General features: G+C 40.4%; 1 protein-coding gene across 5 annotated transcripts; it reads right to left on the reverse strand.

The window, feature by feature from the left end:
* Nucleotides 1-787: 787 nt before the first annotated feature.
* On the reverse strand, nt 788-25,948 carry ano10a (anoctamin 10a). Of its 5 annotated transcripts, none has more exons than XM_032558025.1 (16): nt 25,833-25,948; nt 23,297-23,446; nt 23,028-23,225; nt 21,776-21,910; nt 20,782-20,901; nt 18,685-18,869; nt 16,852-17,236; nt 15,482-15,537; nt 14,663-14,737; nt 14,384-14,572; nt 14,116-14,307; nt 13,428-13,556; nt 6,623-6,739; nt 4,923-4,939; nt 4,097-4,132; nt 788-2,082 (listed from the first exon to the last, which is right to left on the reverse strand). In XM_032558025.1, the coding sequence occupies exons 2-16, from the start codon at nt 23,424-23,426 to the stop codon at nt 2,016-2,018; spliced, it is 2,031 nt and encodes a 676-aa protein (XP_032413916.1). In that variant the 5' UTR covers nt 23,427-23,446; nt 25,833-25,948; the 3' UTR covers nt 788-2,015. The 5 variants fall into 5 exon arrangements, with proteins under 5 accessions (XP_032413916.1, XP_032413917.1, XP_032413920.1 ...); XM_032558026.1 differs by lacking the exon at nt 25,833-25,948 and adding an exon at nt 24,271-24,504; XM_032558029.1 differs by lacking the exon at nt 4,923-4,939.
* Nucleotides 25,949-25,953: the final 5 nt, after the last annotated feature.

Genomic DNA, 25,953 nt, shown 5'->3' on the forward strand with positions numbered 1-25,953 from the left:
GGAGCTGGAGGTTTCAGTCCAGCCTGATGTAGATTTGAGATTTTCTTACTTCTGTTCATTTTAAAGGACTTGAAGTGGAACAACAGGATTCCTTTGCTCCTCTGTGTGTTTCTGTGAATCTCAGCCTAACCTTAAAGGCCTGCCAGCGTTGCCCCGGATAGGAGAGCTGCTGATTATGAACAGGAGAAAACAGAGAAGTGTGAGCAGGGCCGACCCGGCCAGAGGAATCCAGCTCTGCCTCCCGAAAGGTCAAGCAACCCTCCAGCCTGGGTTTCCCCTGGATCTGCTCCAGAGATCAGGTTGGGATGTGAAAATCCGTCTTAAATTCCGACAGGACTGACATCGCTTCTCGTTCTCATAGTTCATAAACTATATTGCTTCTGTCAGTCCTGCTTCATGGACCTCCTGCCTCTCCGTCCATTCGGCTCCAACGCTGAGTGAACTTTGTTGGTTATTCAGATGGGAGCTGTGAGGGTCTCTGAATGACACTCAGAGCAGCAAAAGGTGTTGAAAAGCTTTCAGCTGCATGGCGCTGAGGAGGGGCACTTTCCATCAGATCTCCTCTGGGCTCAAATAACCCAGAAGCTTCCAGAGCAGCTGGCACGCCGTGTGCTCCTCACACACACTCTGAGGAAGAGAAACGGTCCGGTTTCCTTCAACACGTGACGGCCCACTGGACACAAACTCTGTTTCTGACAGCTCATGTCTCTGAAGATGAAATCAAATAATAGAAGGAGCATTTGGAAAATCTCTTCTGTTGGAAGAGAAGAAAAAACTGGACCCATGCTTAAGTTCCAGGTTTGTTAGTTTATTGAAGCCAAGGCTGATCCAGAGCAACCTGCTGCTGCAGCTTTGGTACATTTTATAGAATAAACAGCAGGAAACTAAGGCACCAGGAGGTTACAGGAGTGCACTTCATCTTTTGTGTATGATGGCGTATCAGGGCCACTGTAGAAAGAAAAATCAACCAAAAAACTCAGAAATTTCATTGGTTTCTCTAGAAAATTTTAAGGGGTTTGAAAGTCAAAAATTTGCTACAACTTTTTTTTTCTGACAACCTGGAAATGTTCAGTTTCAAAAGTTTACCATTTTGAACTTTTGAATTAAGATTAATTTCAAAATTTCAGAGTTTTTTTTGTAGCAAATTGTAGACTTTTCAAACTCAGAAATGTCCATGTTATTTTTAGAAAATTTCTGAGATGAATCTTAAAATGTCAGAGTTTTTTTCTCCCAAAATGTTAACTTTCGGAGCTCAGAAGTTTCTGTATTTTGTCTAGAAAATTCCTGAGGTTATTCTCAAACTGTTTTTGTCAGCCCTCTACAATGGCCCTCACATGCCGCCGTGTATGTGTCCCTACCCTGGATGTGAAGAACTCAAGATTTAACACATGCTGTATACATATACATTATATGGCATTCTGCTGTGATCGTGTTTACGGGAGCAAAGAAAAACCAAAAGTATCTGCATGGAACAGTCCGGATAAATCCAATCCCAGCTGGATCTGGTTCAGATTTTAAAATAAAGTCTGATGTTGCTTTCAGTGGTTGCATCTTTTTGGCCTTTGTTTGCTTCGGTTTACATTGGGGCTTTGTGTTGTCAGCCAATCAGGTGACCAGACACCTTGCAGTCTTTAACACATTAATTAGAACATGTTACTTTGTACTGTTCTGAACCAAAATACTGACTGAACCCAAAGTGACTTCAGTGGCTGAACATGAGAACACCAAAGCAGTTATTTTCATCAACACTCTTTGGAATAACTAAATATGTTTTACAGTGCATCATATCTACAGAGAAATTGAACAGCAGCTCATTCATCCCAACATGTTTCTAGTCGTCCATCACCTCAAACCCAGAACCCGTTTCAGTGCTCAGTCTGTTCTCCACCACAATAAACCTTTCACACAGACCTCTGCTCCACTAATAGTAAACCATATGCATAAAAACAATAAACTCTAAAAAAAAAATAACAAAGATGGGACTTTTAAAGCAAACAGAAAGGGAGTGTGGGTCGTCAGAGTCTGCAGGTCCTCCTCTCCTCACTGGATGCTCTTCCTGAACTCCGCGCCTTCCAGCATTTTCTGAAACAAAAAAGAAAACACGATCACGGTCATTCACTACGATTCACAGTGTTTGATTGAGACGGTTTTACACATGTCCAAACGGTGAAACGTGATAAACAATCCATGTGCAGGACGGCGACTGACAGACTGTCAGGTGTTTGTCCGGCTGGACGGTCTCAGGTCTTCTGCAGCCTCTAACACTGAAAAAACACAATGCAGCTCCAACTTGAAACAAATTGGAATTAACACTTTTTTTTTAAAGTTAGACCCATGCTCTCTGTTTTTCAGTGCAGGATTCCCCCAGGATTGTTCTGGATTTACCTTCATCCAAATTCCCATCAACTCTGAGCAGCCTCCCCACTCCTACTAAAGAAAAGCATTCAGGCAGCATGATGCTGCCACCACCATGTTTCCCTGTAAGGAAGCTGGACTCTAATTACTCAAGAGGTATCCGACATTTCTAGATTTATGTTGTTCAAAATGACAGATGCATCATGGAGACAGTGATGCAGAAACACTAATTAATTTAACGTAACTATCTTTCTAACAGCGTGAGGAAGCTGGAGTGTGTGAGGAGAACCCATGCATGGTCCGGTGGCTCCTCACAACATTTTTATCGGGCCAGTAAAAGTTTTAGGGTGGCACAAAAAAAAGAAGGATATATTAATTCTTCTCCGGGTTTGGACGTTTAGATTTGTCAGGTTAAAAGTAGACTTGAGTACCAACAGTCCAATCAGTGTGTGTGAGCTGAATGACATCATGAGGGTTTGGACATTTCTGCTCCTGAAAATTGTCAGTAGGTTGACCTGGACAAAACTTTGGGTCCAGCGGGAACATGGGTCAGCTACTGTACGTCCGGTGTGACAGTGGGTTGGAGGTGGCGCTGACTGATCTGCTCACATGGTGCTGCACAGCGAGGCGCTGTGGAGCCAGACATGTGCAGCCAAGGAATTCTTTCATCAGCCTGATCGAGTGTCTCATGGGGGAATGTGAACTCTGCGAAACTTAAAACTTCTCTGTGCCTGAGGCTGAACTGAGAGTCAATAGCCATCAATTATCTCACCGCCTTATTATTAGACACGAAACGAAGGGAGCCGCAGCTTATGATGACACGCTATATTCACATTCTAATTCAAAAATACTTTATTGATCCCAGAGGGAAATTTAATTTGAATGGTGCTGCATATTACTGTAAAAAATGTTCAAGTGTGGATGCAACAATTTGCATGATCACCCCATTTGTTTTTCATGAGCTATTTCAATTTCAAAATGGCCACCATTTTTGAGCCTTTTAGACAAATATGTCATCCTATTCATACGATTTTAAAGTAATAACATGTAGCAAAATCAGAAGCCAAAACTCAAACTGAGGACGCTGCTGTTAGTGAGTCTGAAGTCTGTCGCCAGCTGGAAGGAGATGAAGATGTGCGACATAAACAGAGCAACAGTCGTCTTACTGGTTCATTTTTTATGCGTTTAGCGGTTTAGCGTTAGCCTTTACTAAATTCTTTACCCGTTTGGCAGTATGGTGTTAGCTTCAGCTAAATTTTTTACATGTTTAGTGGTTTAGCATAACTCAGATTCTTGTTTATTTATTTGTTTACTATTTGGTTAGCTGTACCCACTGCTAGCCTTAGCTACAGCCAATTTTAGTGCAAACATATATTGTGCTTTACAGCCATGGTGGTCATTTTGAAAAATGTAAAGAAAAAGGAAACACAAGTTCAAGAAAATATGATTTCTATGGTTCAGAATATGAAGCCAACGATTTGACACCAAACACAATCTAATTAGCGATTTTAGTGCAAAAATAAAATTTTCATGACAAAGATGGTAGCCATCTTCAAAATCAAACAATTATTGGCAAATATAATTTCTATGGATCCAATTATTATGTATGATTTGACACCAAAATGTATCATTTGTGATTAGTAGTGCCAGTTTTAGTTCAAAAATAGATTTTCCCTGATGACCATGGTGGCCATCTATGATTTTTCTGATTCAAACATTATTTTTTTTATATAAAGCAAACCTCTGGGAACATCTGTGCCATGTTAGGTTCTTGTATCTGCAAGAGAAGGATTTTTGCTTTAGCCTAACTTTAAACACAAAAAGAAACATCAAGTAAAATATTAATCTGCTAATTTATGTACAGAGTATCAAAGTCTTAACTTTAGGTCAGGACATCTGGTTCTTAATCGTTCAGATTTAGAAGTTTAAACTACCAAAAATAACTCTGTAAAGGATCTTATTGGCCCTAAAATTAGGTCAAAATAACATCTGATCAACAAGTAAATGTGAATATTATAGCATTATTATTGATTCAACAACAAAGTAAATACAAAAATTGTAAGTTGAGAAAACAAAAAAACATTTCCAACTTTATGTGATTTAACCTTCTAGAACATGTAGATGTGACTTCATCAGTCTAACTTCTCTCTTAGACATTATGGCTTATTACAGGTCGCTGCTGTTAATATATGGTGGTATTTATTTAATTTAAAATGTAAAGTCTTAGAGCTAGGAGAGTGCATATTTCCTCTCTCAAATGTGGCCTGGACAGCCAATCCCTGAATCAACAAAACAAAAAGACCTTTTCACACCTAAGAACACAACAAGCACTATTGTTAGATTTGAGTCCATGCTGGAAAACAGATCAATAAGTTCATCACAGCTGCAGCAGTATTACACTGTGGAGCTTTAAGGGTTAGATTACAAACTGAGTCAGGGGTTTAGATATTAGAAAAGTATGCAACATTTTAGAGAATTAATGTGTGATTACTATGAGGGGAGTTGAGGGGGAATCATTGGTCAGAAATGATGGCAATCAAAGTGAAAACCAACCCGAAGCTACTCACCCTGCATTTATCTGCCTCTGGAGAAGCAAGAGAACAGAGAACGACTCAATGAGCCAAAAACCAGCAGCTGGTATGAGAAGCTGGGCCTTAAACCCAAAGTCACAGGAAGGATGGAGAAACGCTGTCAATGTACTCTGAATGTGGCATTGCTGATGTTTTTCTCTCCTCGCTTAGTGTTTAACACACACCTGCACGCTCCAGAGCCGCAGACTGACAAAAAGGTATTCACGCTGTAGCAGCACACCAGAATGTATTGTATTCTATGTCGTCAAGAGCTGAGGAAGCGGCGTGGCTTGATCTGTACCTTGGGGCTGTAATTCTCCAAAAATGAGCCCACCGGCAGGGTTCATAATGCCAGTGCAGGTGGACCTGCTCTGCAACGCCACCTTTCAAATTGTTTGGTTAGAGTAAAACGCAGCGCGCACGATCCACAAGCACAAGTAGACGCAGTGACAGCACTGGAGATCTCCTCCCCCAGCGGGGAGGAGATGGAGCAACTGGTGCGTGCCCCCAGTTCTTTGAGTCAACTGTAAACCTAGTCATTAAGCTGTCTTTGGCCTAGAAAAAAAACTTCTTTACAATAAATAAGTTTACTGTAAATCAACTTATTTAAATAAACTTGTTTACAATAAACAGGCTAAGTAAAGCCCTCCCACAGGGTTTTACTTAGCCTGGTGGGGGCAGCGGGGCAAGTAAAGCCTGGTGGGCTGCCAGGCTTACCACACACTGAGGGAAACCCTGGAATAATCTTGGTAATGCTAACTCTCTGAGACACCGTGAAAAAAAAAATATAATCTGGTTTATAGTTTGAGTCACTTGACAATCCATGTGTTAATAGTGCCAATATATGACTTATTTTGATAAGATGACCTCAGGTGAATTTTTCTGGGGAGTAGAGTCCAAGCTTCACTGTAGGTGTTAGAAAAATGGAACCTGAAGTCACCATTTCTGTTTAGTGCTGGTTTGTCATGTTTGACTTACAGGATTTCTTTCACTTTTCTCTAAAGTTACCATTATTGCTGGTCTAAAGTGTGGACTTACTGTCTAAATAGTGTGTGGAGGCAATCAGATGTAAATGACTGTTGAGCCATTTAATAAGCGTAGCTAAGCTAAGCTCATAAGAAAAGCTACACCAAGTAGCTAGGATTTAGTTATCGTTCTATGTTTTGGTGTTGTTATGGGTTTGTTGGCCTGAACATGTTTTGGTGCACAGGAGTGCTGAGGCTGTTTTGGATACTTAATCCTTGAGATGATGCAGCCTTTGTCCGACAATGATGTTAAGTTTAAAATGTTGTTGGGTTTAAAATGCACCGGGATACTCTTTCACTGGACTCAGTTGTTTTTTTTAAATGTTGGAAGCCTCAAAGATCTGTTCAAAGCGGTCTTTCAACTTCAAACCTAAAACATGTTGACAGTTTCAAAGAAAAAGACCAAAGTTTCCAAACTGACAATGGGAAGAATTTAAATTACACAGATTCTAGCAAAAAGCCACTGATGGTTTGTTATCATCTGGATCCACCAGACAAACATATGGAGCTACTAGTAATAAGAAGAATCACCGATACAAAGAAAATTCATTCTTTAAAGAGACTCCGAGTCCATAAGCTTAACTAAGAAAAACGTTTCCAATGAAAAGGGAAAGATATTTAAGAACCAAGAAAAGTCCAGATGTCCCAGAGAATTCAAACCAATCTATTTACCTTCTTCTTCAGAGCCTCCAGTGATTCGAACTCAAGCCGGGCCAGTTTGATCTGGATGTGTTTGGGAACATCTGGGATAAGGAACGTCAGGATGAACTTGAAAGCCAGCAGTCCATGCTATATAAATACATATATTAAAAAAAAAGTCAAAGAATCAGAATCAAAGAGCAGGTTTAAGCACATCAGAGTACATCATCTTCAATGTTTATTTAAATCTGCTTTTGTCAACATGAAGTAATGGAAGCTTAGTTTGAAAGGAATGACAACACAGCAAAATTAGGTTTTTATTTTTTATTGAGTGGTTCCTCTGCTGGAAATCAGAAAAAGACAGACTGACTGACTGACAGACAGACAGAACCTCCATCAACTTTACCAGGACAAAGATCCTGCTGAGGTCAGAGAGGTTTTAGCCAGACTGATCTGATCATCATAACCAGCTTCCCTCGTCTGCTGGAAGAGTCGTGGTCAAACGTTTACCTGCTCTGGTCATGATTATGAATCCTATTAAAATATGTGTGTGACCCAGGATGAGAAGCACAAGTTTCTCTATTTCATACAGGATCAAAATGATACATTATTTGCATTATAAATCACTGGCTAGCTAAGCTCTGCTAAGAAATGTTAAGCTATGAAAAGAAAATATAAGCTAAGCTAACAAATGCTAAGTTAAGCTAACATAAGAAAAGCTAACATACACCAAGAAAAGACATGCTAAGATAAGGTAAGCTAAAAAAAGGTAAGCCAAGCTAAGAAAAGAAAAGCATAGCTAAGCTAAGCTCATGAGAAAAATTAAGGTGAGAAAAGCTAAGCTAAGCTAAATTAAGCTAAGCTAAGTAGAAGTTATGGGGAATAGTTTGCTGCAGAAGTGAAGCACATGTAAAAAAAAATGTATTCTTTAAAGAGACTCCGAGTCCATAATCTTAAGAAAGAAAAGTGTTTTGGATGAAAAGGGAAACATTTAAGAACCAATTAAGTTTTGAGAGGCTGGATTCCTCAGTGTGTCCAATTTGGTGCACAATGTAACAGCGCCACCACAGAGGGGTTCTGCTGATGTACAAAGCAGAGTGTGTACTGGACTCTGGATTTGGTGTTGAGGGTGTTTCAAAGTTTCCAATGTCCATCCCAGATCAGATTGCAGCGGTAACAGGCCTCTGTGAGAAACCCAGACATGACTCTCGTTCTGGGTCTCCTACCAGTGGGACATGAAAGCCTCCACAGGGAAGAACCAAGGAGCCATCCTGACTCCTTCTGATGCAGAGAAGCAGTGGTTCCACTCCAACTGCCCCCTGTGTGACAGAAAGTTTCACCCCATCCCTGAAGCTAAGCCCAGCCATCCAACAGAGGAAGCTCATTTCAGCTGTCTGTGTGTGGAATGTCATTCTTTCAGTCATGGTCCGTATCTCATGATCACAAGTGACCAGTAAAGTGACCAGTAAATCAAGGACTTTCTTTTTTTCTTTACAACAGAGCAGAGCAGCACCTGCAATCCAATCTGTCTTTCCATATAGAGGAAGAGCCTGCTGAGTTCAGGAGAAGGTAATAAAATAAAGCACCACTGGGTAGAGTCTGTTTTGGCTTTATTCAGGCTGGCATATCATCAGGAAGTATCTCCAACGCTGCCAGAGCCAATGAGGAGATGCTGATAAGATGAAGGAAGACTAGCAACCCTACACCAGAGTTAGTGTGTGCTGTTTTAACAAGCTTCCTGGTGCCACAAAGTCTGATAGACCTCCAACAGAAAGTAAATGTTTCACTTTGTGCAGCTTATTCGCTTCGCATTAAACATCATAAACTGAGTGTCTCCAAGGAAACCACTTTTTACTGACATTAGGCTTCTATTTCTAATGCTGGTTGTGTTTGTGTACAAAATGGAAAACTAATCATTCTTAGCCAAATATGAAATTCAGTCCATGTGCACAATAACTTTGACTCATAACAGTGGTGTACAGAGTGAATGCTTTATCACCGATCTGAAAGAGAATGACGTTAGCACACCTCAGAGCAGCAGTGACAGAGCAGACAGTCCAGTTTGATCACTTCCATTATGTCAGGCAAAACACACTTTATGGTTTGTGCCTGAACATCCTCAGGGTTCAGAGTAACCTTGAGCTGCTGAACCATTAGATGTATAAATTAGCTTCTAACAACATGAGCAATCAGCTAAGAGCCAGAGTGTTTATTGTGTATATTCAATCAATGTGACAACTCGATAAGACCAGAGATCTCAGTTTGTTGAGTAGGGAAAGTGCTGCACTGTGCTGACTGAATCAAACAGCAGCCTACGTGATGCTTGTTGTTTTCCTTAGCAGTGTTGTCTCAGTATTTAAAGCCACAGTTATCAATTAAAGAATAATAGTAGTGTGATGTGTTCAGGTTTTATCCAGGCACCAAATCTGAATCTGCCCTCTGCAGCTACTGTAACTTGCATCAGTCCTGACATGTATTGGTGTGTGTGTGTGTGTGTGTGTGTGTGTGTGTGGGGGTGTACGGGCATGGGTGTGTGTGTGTGTGTGTGTGGCCTAAGGTTAGGGCAAATGTCTGGGTTAGGCATAAATGCAGTTATAATTGGAAGTCAACTCAAAGTCCTAATATGGGTTTAAATACAAACTTTTGTGTGTGTGTGTGTGTGTGAGAGAGAGACTATCTGGGAGGAAGCACACCCCATGACTTCATCTGTGTACCATGTCAGATTATTCACATATTTTGCGAGTCAACACTGAAAAGATTCAGTTCTTCACACAGTGGAGTATGCGTGGAAGTGTTTTTCTTCTTCTCTTCTCCGTAACTGTAGCTGTGACGCTAGCCCTGTTTTGTCATTACTTCATTACATTTGTCAGCTTATTACTTCCTTTGGTCTCCCAACAACCAGCACAATCAAACTTAGGCACAATTTGTAGGTGAGTGAATGTTTTCCTGGAGGTGGGAGCCGTACCATGACGACGCTGCAGACATTTGATGGATGTGCAGGACATACGTTAAGTAATCCGTCCTCAGGTTTTTAATACGACCTTACCAGGAGTTCTTGTTCTAAACACACAGACTGAGATGTTTGAATGGAAATTATCCTGCAGATGGCAAAGAACCTGGCCAGGATAAAGGGAGCTAACTGCTGTTAGCCTTTGTGAGTTAACATGTAGAAACAACTCTGAAATCAGACTTTTCTGATTGCCTAGACTGTCCTAGCTTCATGTGAATAAATAATCACTTATCAGAGAAAAATCTTGTGAATATTAAATGAAATTTTAGGAAGCTCTTAAGCCAGAGCTTGAACATTTGTGTAAAATAATTGAATAGATAAATCCAGGTGGTTTTCTATCCTGAGCAGTTATAAGCAGTTTCACTTCAGAAGATTCTGGCAGACGTTACAGTGCTATATCCACTGCCCTCAACACAGTACGTTACCATGGCACCCACCCATGTTAGTGAGAAAATTAACATTTCAATCTTATTCAAACTAATACGGTATAAACAATGTAGCATTTACTGTCAACCTGACGGAATGTATTTCTGCAGGGTGCGCAGTTTGGCTCAGGTTACAACTCCAGATTTTAATATCTTACTAAAAGTATGAATAAAAAGGATCAAATATGTTTATCTTAAACCTTATTTATGTTTCTATTCTCAAAGAGGGTTTCTGCAAGGACTCTAACTGGCAGAGCGCTTTCCAAAGTGGAAACTAATATTATCTGGAGGCTTTAAGTAAACAAACCAATAATGAGGTATAATTAATATTTTCATGTTTCACATGGTCCGCCAACACACAGCGTTTGAATGCCAGAACCTTCTGGGCACTGAATGAAAGAAAATGAAGATCCACCAGCCTGTCTTGGCCTGATGTGGAGCACCATGATGATGATGATGATGATGATGATGGTTCAGAATGACACAGTGGTTTGGTAAAACAAAAAGAATGAGATGAAACATGATAAAGAGGTAGCAGAATATTAACGCATACAGAATATTTTGTTTTCTGTAGAGCTTCAGATGTTTAAGATCATCAAACTGATGTTAATATCAGACAAAGATAAATACAAAAAAATCAGTCTCCAAAATATAAGCTAACCTAGGTGAACGGTAACTAACCCCTAAAACTACAACGTTTCTTGATAATTAAAGACGGTGGAATCTGTTGAGTTTTTGGTAAGCCTGAGGTTAGATGTAAAAGGTTATGGTTCAGTTTTTAGGGTCTTTAGATTTTGGCAAAATCTGGAAAAATATAAAGTTATCATTAAACTGCATGCACTAAACTACAGATCAGGTCAACCAATACTAAAAAAAGTCAGAATTAACCAACCCAGACCAGTGATTTTTATTCCCCTCTTGATGCTGTTTGGTCCAGATGAAAACAGCTGGTTGCTGGTTGCTGAAGCTGCACACTCTGCTCAGAGGGTTTGCTCTGTAAGCCGATCTGCTCTGAAATGAGACAGCTCTGTGACTCTAAAAGAAAGTCTTTGACTCTGAGACAGCCCGGCCTGTTGCCTAGTTACTGCTCAGTGATGCGAGGAAGCTCCATACAATAATTACCCAGGTATCACAGCACCGCCGCCAGAAAGCTACAAGGCGCCCAGCAACCGGGAAACCCAACTATTCTGAGTGTGTAAAAACACACACCCAGCTGGTCTTCATACGTATGAATCTGCCCCTTTGCTCTGTTCTAATAAATGTGCATGATGATGATATTGATGAAGTGAAAATATGTTCAAATTGTCAGTAAGCACACTCAGGAGCTGATTCTTCCTCTGTCACAAACACACAGGATGGCTCTGATTGGTGCATTACTGGTTGGCCGCATGCTGGGAGCTGTCCTGGTTCTGTCTGGGCTCAGCAGAGCAGCATCCCACCTGCAGCCAGAACCCCGGGACAGCGTTCAGTCCACAACCATAAAAAGTCATGTTCCCATGGCTCCAGGCCAGAGGACGCTTCAGACAGAGGAGAGGCAGCATGCTGTCAGAGTCCAACTAACCGGCTCCTGGAGCAGTTCAGACCTGAGGAAAAGTATTTACCCCCCTACAGAGTTCTTCTGCTTTACACTTAGATGTTTCACATCGTCAAGCTAATTTTATAATCCAACAAAGATAACCTGAGTAAAAACTAGTTCAGTTTTTAAATTAAGGGGACTAAGTTATACAAAGCAACCTTCACCAGTCACACACAGGTCTGATTACTGTCAGACCTGTGTTTTAAAACCATAAAATGACTTAGGACCAGTGTGACAAAATGAAACAAAATGAAAGGAAGAAAGTCTCTGATACCAGTCAGTCTGGACTCTGGAAAGAGTTACAAAGTCATTTCTAAAGGACTGAGATTCCAGGGAACCTCAGTGAGAATCAATATCCACAGATGGAGAAAGCAGGATATCTATAAGTTACAGTGAGTCAAATCTAAGACTTTTTAAATGTCATCTTGAATTAAATTTAAGATAAAAAAACATATAAATATAGGGAATGGTTGGTGATCCTGCTGTTGTCGCAATCAAGCGTCACATAAGTTGTGAAATTTCTGGGTTTTTCATGCTGCATAAGGCTCTCTACATCCTGTAGCCTAGTTTAAAAGCTTGTTTGCCCAGAAAGCACCGAATTTCCAATCCACAACCCATTCTGTTGTAAGGGAGAAGTGAGCCAGTGGACAAAACGAGCACCATCCAGTCTGTTGGCGATAAATGTGTGTGCCCCCATGATGGACTCAAAAAAACCTAGCTAGCCAGCAAATGTATATTAACAGCTAACAGGTTACCACCTCGTGTTGCAGAACAAAGTGAAAATCTAATTTTGCCTGACAGAAAACTACATATATTTGAGAATATACGAGACTTATACACAACAAAATTTAAGACCTGTAAATAGCGCACATAAGGCCTTCAGCAGTCCTCATATGTGGAACAGTTTATATCAGCAGTAAAGACAGAGTTTTTAATTCCCAGGTGAAACAATGGTAAAAACAAAAACAAATGTGAACACTAATGAATAACAACATACTGTGCTGTGGAGAATTAACTTTCTCTAATATGCAATTTCATGGTTTTCTTGCTTGTAGTCGCAGACATTTAATTCAGTGACTTTTAATAAAGGTCCAACCAAAGACTAGGTTTGCAAATTAGCTTATGGTTAGAAAACGTAAGTAGAAAAACAAGGTCGCTCTGTTTTTAACATGTAACATTGTTTTAATGTGTTGACCTTAATTAAGTAAATTTGAATTGAATTGAAGGCTAAATCCTATTTTTTATGATTTTAAAACATTATATTACATACAGCCAACACACTCCCACAGAACCTCCTCTCATCTGAGCCAACTTGGACTGTGGCTCCATCTAGTGAGGGAAACTCCATCGGCTCAAGGTATTGCTGCTGGATATCCACAGGTACACAGTGAGGCGTGTCCTGCTTCTGTTGGTATGGTGTGGGATTTTCAGAATAATTGGGGGCTTTTAATTATTCCTTTGAACAATTCAATTCCTAGGATGGCCTCATTATACAACACAGCACTGCATTACTCCCTAAAAATGGACCAAGTTCACCAGTTTGGATTCATTGTGAATGTCTTTCTATCCATTCACTCAAACCATCGGGTTCAGTTCATGTTTTCTGTGTAGTTTCAGTATTTAAGCTGCACAAAGAAATAAGAGCAGCTCATCATCAAGGTGTACAAAACCTTCCTCATTGCATGTCAGTGACTTATTCGGTGCTTCATGCATCCTCTGTTAGGACAAGCTTCTCTTTGTTCTCAACTAAGTCACACTAAAACAATTACGATGTTAGTGATGTTCCAGAACACAGCCCTGGAGCTGGCATGAGTCGTGTGGATTTACCTCGATGGCCACCGTCCACAGGATGAGCTGGGTCTCAGACTCAGGGAAGTATGCTTTGACTTGTGGAGACATGCCAATGAGCGCACAGTTGGTCACAACAGCAATCACACTCATGGTCTCAAAGGCGAGCTGCAGAGTCAGAGGCACACAGGGATCAGCCTCATCACATCGGGTCAGACGGGCTGATTGTTTAAGGACAACAGGTCTGAGACTGGAGCTAAGAAGATGCACTGGGTTTTATGAAGCCATTCAGAATCTACATCAACTGGACCTGAAGTAAAGTCAGAACGTTTTAAAGGGGGAATAAGGGATTATGGAAAATGTTTGTTTTTTTTTACTTTACATCATGTTATAATGTTTACATCTCTTTGAGGAACCTGAGCATGATCATACTAAAAAGTGAAACAGATTTATTTACTATAAGTGATTTGACTTTAGTTTTCTTAGATCTTATTGTTTATAATTATTAAAAGGAATTAATAAATATGAGCAAACTGAATTCTAGGGTCTACAAAAATCCATCTAATACACCTCAGATTCCAACCAACAACCTAAAACATTCTCTTTAAATGAAGTTAGATGGCCAACATGAGAGCAGTTCTCCTCTGTCTTCTAAACCTTTGCTGTTCCCTCAGTTTATGAATAAACACCATGTTCCTTTGTGCAGATAGAGCTGACCGATACCAACCTGCCAGACTCCGATGTTTGAAGCCGGGTCAGCAAAGGGTCTTTTGAACACATGACACATTTTGAAGGCGTCGGAGTAAACCTCTGTGACGTTGTTCAACACCACCAGGACGGCAGCCAGCGGGTAGACGCAGGAGAACAGGCTGACGTAGCCGAAGAGCAGAAAGAGCTCCAGGTAGTCGTCAAATGTTCCCTGAGAGAAGTAGACCTCAGAGATCAGATTCTGCTGGAATGATTGCTGTAGCTTTCATCGGAAGACGTGAGCTCACCAAGTACGTGCTCATATCGGCCTCCAGACGGACCTGATCCGCCAGAGGGAGCTCTTTGTCCCCAGGAGTTCTTCTCTTCTGAACTTTGCGAATCATCTTCTTGTTGCGTCTCCTCTGCAGCCAGTAAGGCAAGAAGGCCTCCATGAACTGATTCAAGATCTGACTGGTGATCAGTAAGGTGGCCAGACTCTAACAGCAGGAGAGGAGGAAAAGATGTGAGATGGTTCTAAACACGGGTGTACACGGAGAATCAAATAAACCGGAAAGGAGGGAACACACCTGACTGAGCAGCACCATGTCCTGCATTACAAACGCGATGTAGAACAGCGAGGCGAAACAGTTGAAGAAGTTAAACTAAATGACAAGATGAGGAGACTAGATCAATCAGAGCCTGAATGTGGGAGCAGAAAAGAGCAGAACTAGTTTCTAGCCTCATCACAGCTAGAAACGAGTGACGAGGCTTTAAATCTGAGTGTAGTGATGAACTCTGACCTGAACCTTTAGAGACACATAAAGACAGCTTGAAGAACATTTCCCAGATTAAAGGACTAATGTCATGGAGAAGCAGCATTCAGCTTCTATGCACCACAAATCTAGAACAAACTTCCAGAAAATGTCAAAACAGCTGAAACACTGAGTTCCTTTAAATCCCGGCCCATTTGTTTACAGCTCCCTTTGATTCATAACAACTGGCATATTGATCAATATTTTTTATGTAAATTTTGCTTGATCATTTTGATGACAGCATCATTTGACAAAATGTAATGTTTACTGCTTGTTTCATAATTGATGACTGGGTGATGTTTTTATGATGTAAAGCATTTTGAGCTGCTGAAATACACCATACAAATAATCTTTACTTGAATAAATACCTTGATTGATTGCTTCTGCTTTTGTGGCACTTAAAGATTCCAGATCACCAAATTAATTTTAATTTCATATAAACAGAAAGAAAAAAATGTCTCAGATGACAATTTTATTTATTAAGGGTGTTAATTCTATCCAAACCAACCTGACCCTGTGTGAAAATAATAACCCCATAAACCTGCAGACTGATTGCTGTTAGTAGTCACACAGCACACAGTCATTCATACTCACAACAAGAACTTTAAGGACCAAGTGGTTCTGATATGAAGACTCCAGGCGGTGATTTTCTAAACACATATCAACAAAAACATTCAGTGTGTCAGCATTAAACCATTTTATATATAAAAAAATAACAGTTCAGAATTGCTCAGTGGTTCATGTAAATACAAATCTGAACACTTTCTATTTTGGTCCCATAAATAAATTCCAGAGATGCAACTGCCCTCATAAGTGCGCTAACCGGTATAATCAAGAAAGTGTAATTTAATCTCCGAACTGTTTAACTGCCATAGGCTGGAAAAAAAATTCAGGAGCAGTATCAGGTTTAAACAAGAAAACTTTCCCAGTTTAAGGAGATTTTTAAAAAAACTTGTAATATGATTTATGTATCATTAACACCAAAATATCTTCTTGTCTAAATAAGAAAGGTTGCAACAGTAAAAGAGCGTCGCTTCTAGGGATTTTTAGATGTCGTCTAGAGGAAACGGGGTGAGAAGGAGAGTCATAGCAAACTGCTTTAATGGCTTTTTAAAAAGTCGTAATTTGTCAGAGAAGAGCTTTTTTATATCTTGTTAAACAAGACACATTCTCATTTTAACTAGTTTTGCATCTCGTTAAAATAAGAATGTTTATTTATTTTTTTTATTTGACTGTTTTTTTTTCTTTCATTTTTTGTTTTTTTATTGGGATATAAAACAGATCAAATACAGGCGTGGAGATGAAGTGAAACCAAACAACATAAAATGTGCAATAAAAGCAAAGAGTTCAGTGTACTCCTTCAGGTATTTGGAGCACAGAGTGTGTTTTTGTTGATATGGTAGAAGAAGAAAGAAACAATAAAATAATAAAAATTATTTTATATAGCATTATATAATAATTTGGTAAGACTTTATTTGAAGGGTTGTGAATAAGACTGTCATAAACATGACATAACACCTGTCTTTAAAAATTATGTAGCTTTATATTATTAAAGCTAAAGTTTAATCAGTAATACTTTTATAACAAATTGAGGTCAGATCATGATTTCTTGGTTAATGTCAAGTTGTCATAACGAAGACATTTTGAATGATATCAACTTTGTATTAAAAGTGTCATGATTAACCGAATGACACTTTATGACAACAGTCATAAATATTCATGAAGACTTACTCATGTTCATAACAGGTGTTATGTCATGTTTATGACAGTGTCATAACTGTCTTATTCACAACCTGTCAAATAAAGTGTTACCAATAATTTTCATTTTAATTTGAAACTTTCTCATTATGACGAGATACCACTCCTGAATTTATTTCCAAACGCTGGCAGTGAAATGCTTCCATACAGAATAAATTACTGATCAGTTGTGTTTGTGTAGATTTAGAGTGTTTAGAGCTTCTCACCCCATTCTGTGAGGAACTCAGCAGCGTATCTATAAACGAGGTTCATGGCCTCTATCACCACTGCGTAGATAATACTGGGGATGTAAAGGAGCACTCCTGTCCAGAACGAAGGGTCCTGGTCATGGACGGACAGCGCCCAGCCTTCCATCTGGAAGTAGATCATCATGACGTATAGAGACAGGTAGAGGCAGAGCAGGACGAAGGGCAGCGACACCAGGTAGATCCTCAGCTGGCGCTTGGCGTTGGGGTACAGAGGCTCCTCCCGATCCGTCACGGGGTTGTACCCGAGGACGCCGTGGAACCCAGGTCGAGGTTCTTCGAAGGCCTTCTTCCTGCATAGCGTGCCCCAGTGGTAGGCCAGGGTGGCACTGGATCGCTTCCACAGCTGGAGGACGAGGAGGAGGAGAGAGGGTCTGATAAACCTGCTAGCTGTTATCAACATGCTTCTATGGTTCTGGACAAATAATACTATGTGTCACCTGTCAGTTTTACACAAACTAGCTGCCAAATTATTCTCTCCTAAATGAACAATCAGCTGCTCTCAGGAACTTACAAAGTTTCCAGAATGTCCCTCAGAATCTTCTGATCCATTCTAATCTCTCTGATAACTATGGCTTTAGCAAAAGGCTTCACATACAGAAGAGTCAGAGAAACCCAGCAAGGACTTGCTGAACTCTAAAGTTAGTCTGGTTCACTGCAACTGATGGAAAGTGTGAACCCAAGAAAACTGACTGCTAAAGCTCAAACAAGAGTTATTAGTTTGAAGGTGTGAGCAGTTACACAAATCCCACACCGCCCCGCCCCAAATACATGTTTGTTTCCTAGCTGAGATGCACAGGATAAAGTATCTCATTAAATGTGGAAAAAGTTTCTAAATATTTTATCATGGTTTCATATTTCACACCCACAAAATAGGAAGACTTTAAAAGAGGTTCAGTATTAATAAAACCTTCTAACAAGTTCGAAGCTTTTACATTTAAGGAGCGAATGAAGGTTTACACTAAAGCAGGTTTTTCTGCAGACTTCACCAACTCAAAATCAAGACTTCTTAAGACCATTATAAATGGAATTTAAGATTTATACCTCCACAGAAATGTACGAACATCATCCAGCCAACTGGAAATAAATTTGCACTTACCCATGATAGATGCAAAAAAGGTAGCCAACTAGCTAACTAACTAGGGTATGTTAGAGACACAGTCACAAACACACATTTGTGCACCAATACGCAGACTGGTAGGAATGTTTGGGATTAAGTGCCTTGCCCAGGGGCACATTGACATGTGAGTTAAAACTTAACCTACAACAATTTAACCTGATTGCAAACGATTGCACTACCTATGAGCTACAGCCATCCTGTCCTAATAATAGTTTTCCTAAACTCAAATCTAACATGTTCTGTATGTTAGGCTGGGAGACAACAGGCTTCTTCTGACATTAATGACCTTGAACATTTAGCTATAACTAACATGGAGCTCCTGTTTCTCTTATTTCACACACTGATCTGAGGTAGATTTGTTGACTGTTTGCTGTCTTGTCCTCCTTATGGACATAACCTCTCAGTGTTTCACAGTGAATTTCATCTGTTCTACCTGATAAGTCCTCCCAGATTGATGGGAAGCAATGATTGCTCCTGAGGGATCATTGCTGCCGTCTTTCCTCTCTGTCATTGTGTTGACACAGACAAAACTGCTTACTTCTGTATGTTTTTGGCTATATAAAAACTAATGTGTTTATGTTAATCAACAAATATTTTGATCTTCTTGAAGACCTTAACTACGGTACAGAGCTGGAATGGATTTGTTCATTAGTCAGTAAAATCAGTTTTCATACCTCCAGAATAATTGTGCACCAGACCACGTTGAAAACAGCAAAGGCTACATATTTATCATAATCCTCCCAGTCAAACATGTAGTAAGGCACTCCTAACAGAGCCATAGGCACCAGGGCAAAGGTGAAGTACTCCAGGAAGCCAAAGTACAGGGCCTGGCCCTCACCATAGTAGTGTCTGATTTTATCTGGAAAGAGAAAGAGCAAAGTAAAGACCGGAGCAGGAGTACTGACAGTGTTTCAGTAAGAAAAATGACACATTAAAACATTAATATTACATGGCAGAGGAAAATGGAATCATCACATTACATCACAGTCTCTGGATATCTACTAGCTTCACAATAATGCTCAGACATTTACTGATGCATCAATCAATCTGATAGTGACTGAAATCAGCCAATGTTCCTCTGATGGTGATCAGCACTTTCTCTGTTCGTAATAAGCATTAAACTGACAGCTTACACTTCATTCAGTCTATGAACACATTCACAAATGGCAGGTTCTGCAATTAATAAACGCAGGTGAAGAGTCTGCCTACAGGAACGAGGTGGAGCGACTGACAACATGGTGCACAGACAACAACCTGATCCTAAACACAGCCACGACCAAGGAGATCACAGTGGATTTTAGGAGAAGGAAAAGAGACACTGATCCACTAAACATCTGTGGAGAGCCTGAGGAGAGGGTGTCAAACTTCTGTTTCCTGGGAGTTCACATCATGGATAACCTGGCCTGAGATGTAAACACAGCAGAACTGGCAACGAAGGCCCAGCAGAGACTCTATTTCCTGAGAGTCCTCAGGAGGAACAATATTTCTCAAAAACTGCTGGTGTCCTTCTATTGATGCTCTATTGAAACCATCATCTGCTATTGTGTCTGTGTGCGGTTCCCCAGCTGCACAGTAGCACAGAGGAAGACTCTCCAGAGAATCGTAAAATCTGCTCAGAAGACCGTTGGCTGCTCTCTGTTCTCTCGAAGATCTCCACAGGTCCCGCTGCCTCAGGAAAGCCAAGAACGTTTTAAAAGACTCCTCACACCCCGGTCACAATTTGTCCCAACTGCTGAAATCTGGCTACAGATACAGGAGCATTAAAACAAAGACAAACGGACTGAAGAACATTTTATACCTGGTAGCCATAAGGGCATTAAATACCCTGTAGTACTATTTTCACCAATTTTGTTATAATTCATGTAACTTATTGGATGGTTCTATAATGACAATAAAGATTGTTATTGTTATTGTTAAACCCAAACAGCCAGATGTTTTAATGCACAAATAGGGAACATTACTTTGCTTCCACTTGGATTTAAAACTACTTTCCTATCAAGAAAGCACATGTCACTTTGGATGAAAACAATGATAACCCTCATAAATCAGGGTTTAGATGTGTCAAAGACCAGAGGAAGAAAAACATCAGTAAACGTCAGTTGACACATTTCTAGAGACAGTCCCCGGTTTGTGGTGGAAGATGGCTGTTCACACTGAGCCTGGTTCTGGTTGTGCTGCAGGGATTTTCCTGTTGAAGGGGAGTTTTCCTCTCCACTGTCGCTGCATGCATGCTCGGTATGAGGGATTACTATAAAGTCAATGAGTCGATGCAAACTGTTGGGTTACATTAAGAACATTTTTAACTAGTTCAAATAACAAACTGAACTTGACTGCGGTGTTTGATAACTAGGATCAACGTACGGAATCAACTTGGAATCTGTGTGATTGGTTGTAAATGACTGAATATTTTTGCATCTAAAACGGATGTTTTGGTGTAGTTACTTTTTTGTACAGTGACTTAAGATGGTTGGCCGGACATTGGTGCAGTCAGTTGGACAATTGCCTTATAGCAAGAAGGTTCTGGATTATTTAATTTTCCTTTGGGATCAATAAAGTATTTTTGAACTGAATTTGAAATCCCAGTCTGGGGCCTCTCTGCATGTATGCATGGATTCTCCCCAGGCACTAGGTTAGGTTAAGTCATCTCTCCATTTTGTCCTTAGCTGTATGTGCGTGGGTGGATGGACTCCAGATGACCTGTGTTGTGCCAATATATGTGCTATAGAAATGAACTTAACTGAACTGAACATGATGAAATCAGCTTTACGTACCTAGAGGCTGAAGGGACAGCTTGATTTTTTTATACCAAGAAAAGGAGAGTCTCTTCAGTTCTTCTTTATGGTGTAGCGGAAACATCTGGATCAGGATTCCTTTGGACAGCAATCTGCGTACTGAGATTTTAAAATAAAATAAAAAAAGTGTTTCGATTCCTTTTTTTTTGTCATCAATTTACAGAACTCTGTCTCTGATCTACTGTAAATATATCAAGAAGATCCAGACAAGAATTCTAGTGAAGATGAATATGTTCAAGTGGTAATAAAGACAAATAGTCCTGCTTTTCTCTCCCTCATGACTAAACAAAGATGGAGCTTAAACTCAACAGCTCAATTCATTGCCCAAACCACTAATTGCTGTTGTGCTCAAATAATGAGTCATTTATAGAAAATGATGACATTCTGCTAATGGTCTATTCGTCAAACAGACTGCTTTAGTATCTTCCTCTGAGGTTATTACAGCATGTTTGCATATTCATTGTTTTCATCACGCCAAAACAGGGCAACTGTTTATCTGCCGTCATGATTGTTTCTTAGTTAAAAAGGCCTGGATGTTGGTTAATATGAGCTTCAGTTTAGTAGATTAACAAACAGGCCATTTTTTTTAATAACCCTCCTTTCTGCTTTAGCATCATAATTATGCTCAAACAGACGTTGAGCATAACTGACAGTTTAAATTGTCAAAGACAGCCGCTAAGTTTTGTTTAAACTTAGTGACTGTTTAAACAAAATAGGAAGGTTAAATGTTCAACTTCAGGTGAAATTAATTTTACTGATAAACTAAGGCTAGTGTAGTTTCTGACATGCAGTGAGACTGACCAATTTATGCACTTAAAGTCATTTAAAAAGACTGAAAATCTCCTAAAGTAGACAAATCCTACAGTTAGATGAGAAAACTCTTGGAAATCCAAGAGAGCAATATAAATGTCTGGTGTTCGAGTGAAACACTGAAACAGAAACAGAAGCTGAAGCGACGCAGTCAGACACTCACTGATAGATTTCCCTGGATAAAGCTTGGCGTGGCTGTATCCGGGTACGTGAGTCTCATCTTTGGCTCTCAGTGTCTCCAGCTCATGTTTGATGATGTACTGACACTCAGCCATGCTCAGGAAGCCGTCTCCGTCCCCTGGAAGTAAAAACAATATCACAGATGGTTTCCTTTGTGTGGACCAGAGTTTTCTGCAGCAGCTTGTGACGGGTGAGTGGGGACGCGTTTCTCAGTAGAGGTTACAGAAAAGATGAAACTGGAGAGAAGGGTTATCTTCCACAACCCTAAACACAGAGCCAGAGCTACTACGGATTTTGTTACACCGAAGCATTTGTTACAATGGCCTACTCAAAGTTCAAACTTAAATGCACTGAGAATCTGTAAGGATAGAAAGCTGCTGCACAGATGCTTTCTATCTACTCTAACTTAGTGATTTTTGAGCAGTTTTACAAACATTGGCAGTAGTACCAGTCTGCAGATGGTAGAGACAGACTCCAAAAGTCCTTCAGCCAATTAAAGATCATTTTCTTTACACTTCAGTATAATGCACTACAATTAAAACTATATGTTTTTAGAGGACTCTTGTGATCATCTGAATTTGTCCTACTGAAACAGAGTATCTGATAAACTTTGAGGTGTCTGACTGCGTCTGTCATAATGCTGCTGTAACTGTGGCAACAGGAGAGCTGCTTGTTTGAAACATGACAACTAGGGTGAGACTTTAACGCTTTTATCTCAATTAATTAATTTGATTGACTTTACGGAGTTAAACATTTTTAACAAAGTTTAATCACATTATCTGATTTTATTTTTTTTACATACAAAAGTCCTGAACTGGAACTTTCATACTTGTGTGTTTCTGGTACATCTGTAAATCTGACACACAAGCATCATCCACAAACAGCAGTGATGGACGAGGAAGCCGCTTCTCTTGGCACTGTAGGGGTTAACTTCTGCTTCAAAAAACGACCTGATTGGACGCCGGAAAGGACTAGTGTTGTGTTCAAGTTGAGCTAAAAGAAGTTAGCTTTTCAGTGAAGCTATTCACGATAAAAATAGCATCTCAATGCTAAATGCAGATGTCCCCAATAATGTCAGCACCCACACTCATCCCCTTCTAAAGAAGGGTTTTTTCCAAAATGTTACATGAATTACAGCTTATGTCTTTGTTGTTAAGCTTATGTCTCTATTCATTCAATAATTCACAAGCAAATTTTTGAATGGAAACGTTGCTTATTTTTTGTACTTTAAAGACCTTGAAAGTCTTTAAAATTGTGCTTGTTGACGCAGGTGAAGCCTCTCATGGAGCCGTCGCTGTACTCCTTGAAGAGGCCCACATCCTCAGCTCCGGACAGCAGCCTCTCCCAGGATGCCCCCACCAGAAACAGGTTGATGTTGTCCTTCTGCTCAGCGCTGACTCCAGGGCCCAGCTGCTCCACCAGTAACCCAGCACCTGAGTGGGAGACAGAACGTTAGCGACGATGTGGAATCTAATGGAGAGCAACTGCTACCTGACTGTCACACCTCCAGCCTGCTGTGGGGCTCTGATCCTGCTCAGCAGCCAGGCGATGGCCTCCTCCTTGGTGTCAGACATAAACTCCAGCACCGCTAGAGGGTTAAAGGAGGGGGAGCCGCTGTCACCTGACTGCTGCATTGTCCCATCGGCTGGAGCTCCTGCAGCAGAAATGGCAATGAGACTAGTTATTTCAAAAAGCATCGCACTGAACTGGGATGAATCAAGAGTTTGAAATTAAGGATCTTTTCACAGATGATAGTCCGGTAGCCTCGGTTCAACTGAGGACCAAAACTCCAACTTTCATTCCATTTTCAGCTGCTGCGGTCAAACAAAACAAAACCTTTGAAAAACCTGTTCACCTCCTCACCCATGGGCCACTGTACCAAGAACCACTGAGGGAAACTACACAAAATCCTCTTAATAAGACATTAGGAACAACTTTCTAAACAAAAATGGCGTGGCATCAGATTTTAGCGGTTGGAAGATTTCTTTTTTGTCTTTAGTAAAAGACCACAAGGCATTTTTTCTGCTAGTGCTAGGCTCGCAAGTTTGTTTTGGTTGCATTTACCCAGAACGCCTTGCGCTGTAGTCTGCTTCCTGCTTTTGGAGCGGTTTTCGGTTTGCTTGGCGTTCACATATGCATTCAAAGCGCACCAGAGTTCACATTTTGGTCCAAGTCAGAGTTGGATTACATATTCACACCTCCATAAATAAACCGGATTTCCTAAGCAACCAAACCAGAGTTCGACTAAAGCAGGCTGACAGAGCTTTTGTGAAACAGAACCACAGCAGCTGAAAATGGAACAAATATTGCAATTTTGTTCCCCAATCGAGTTTACCGGACTATCGGGTGTGAATGAACATTCCTCAATTGTAGCAGACCACGACAGGACAAGGAGGCGCTATAAACAAATGTAAATGTACGTAAAAGACAAGCTACAACACCCTGAAATGTAAAAGAAAGAAAAAATCTTTTGCTTGCCCAGATCAGTTGCTGCTGGAAGTTAATCCAGGGAAGTCAAAGGAAAATGTTCAGAGAATCTCTATGACATTCCTACTTAAGGTGTGTCAGGTGGACACTGTTCATGGAGACCTTTCAGGAATAAAGTGATCTTTTAATCTCTGGAGGAACTTCTACATGTTATTCCAGATATGTAGTGCTGAACACGCTTCATTCAGCAGAAACTGAAAGGAAAGAGTCCAGCAGAGCAGACTGACCCTGACAGAAGCAGACAGGCAGACATACAGTTGGAGGGCGGAGCCTCTTCACAGCAGGATATTAATAGCTGTGGCTCTACACGCTGTTTTAGTCCTACCTCAGCTTCTCTGTAAACACATGGACCTTACTGTGTAGTAGATCTTAGAGCCGGAGTCCAGCTGACCTGTGAAAAACCTGGTCAGGAAGACAAGGAGCTGTGTGTGTATATATACGCTGTGTGGATTTCAAGTGTTGGACACTCAGCCCACAACCTGGTGTGTGACTATCAGATTAGATCAGCTGGTGGCTCCCTGAGTTAAAAAAAAAAGATGAAATACAGAAGGTTCCAGTCATTATGCTGCCCCCTGCTGGAATCAGCTAACCACGAAAGTGTTTTTGATGTAGCTGTTGAGCAACTGCTCCATATCCAGAGTCTACTAGTCATCAATGCAGCAGCATGCAGATCGATAACCGACCTGATGCACGTCCTTCCTCCGTCTCCTTCTGCACACTTCCTGTCTGATTACTATTAATGAAGCCAACTAATGCCGGAAAATAAAATATATATTTTTTTAGAAATGTCGCTTCACATTCACTCGCATTTAAAAAAAAAATCACTTAAGTACTCATTGATATTGTCTATTTCTTTCTATTGCGAATAACTTTTGATCCAATCCTTGAGTCTCCACTCAGAGAGGGAAAAGGTTTGGGTTCCTCCTGAAAGTTTTCACACAACTTACAGCTGACCTTAAGAAAATCTGGTCATGAAGCCTAAATATGAAGGTTCAATTCTTTTGACCTCACATCTCTACTTACTCTGTAAAGTCGTGCCTAAAACAAAATTACATATTCTGTGTTCCATTCCTTCTATGTTTGTATTTGTAAACAAAGATCTTTTTAAATGAAGAATATATATAATTTATTTATTTATTTATTTGCATTATAGTAAAACAATTCCTTCCACGTCCTTTGATTGCAGTGATTTCGTATTTTACCAGGGTTGAAAACTGTAAGTGAAGTGAGGATATAAGAAGTCGCTCATTTCAAAAGTAACCATGTGAAGGTAAAGAGCAGGAAAACAGAAACTAACTCCAGCTCTGTGGTACAATGTTTTGCCCGTCTAGATAATTCAGTTAGGTGCCGTTTTTAAAAGCTGTATTTACTGACAACAGAGGAATCTGCAGCTGGAGGCAGGACATGGACGTGGACAGGGACGAGGACGGGTTAATGCTACCGACCTCTCACCGTCACTTCAGTGCTGCTCTATTAAATGAGGCATTGAAAGCGTCACTCATATTCCCAGAACTCCTCTTAATTTGATCAGATGATCCCAATGAAACACTCACCACAGTCCTTATTTCTCCTCGGTAGTTTGCAGGGTTGGAAACATAAATATCCACTTCCGCAAAACTCAGCTGTCGGTTCAGGATGTGTTCCTTTTTCTGCCCAGATGAAAACCCACCACTA

This window comes from Xiphophorus hellerii, chromosome 3 (genome assembly GCF_003331165.1).
Source record: "Xiphophorus hellerii strain 12219 chromosome 3, Xiphophorus_hellerii-4.1, whole genome shotgun sequence".
NCBI classification, from domain to species: domain Eukaryota; kingdom Metazoa; phylum Chordata; class Actinopteri; order Cyprinodontiformes; family Poeciliidae; genus Xiphophorus; species Xiphophorus hellerii.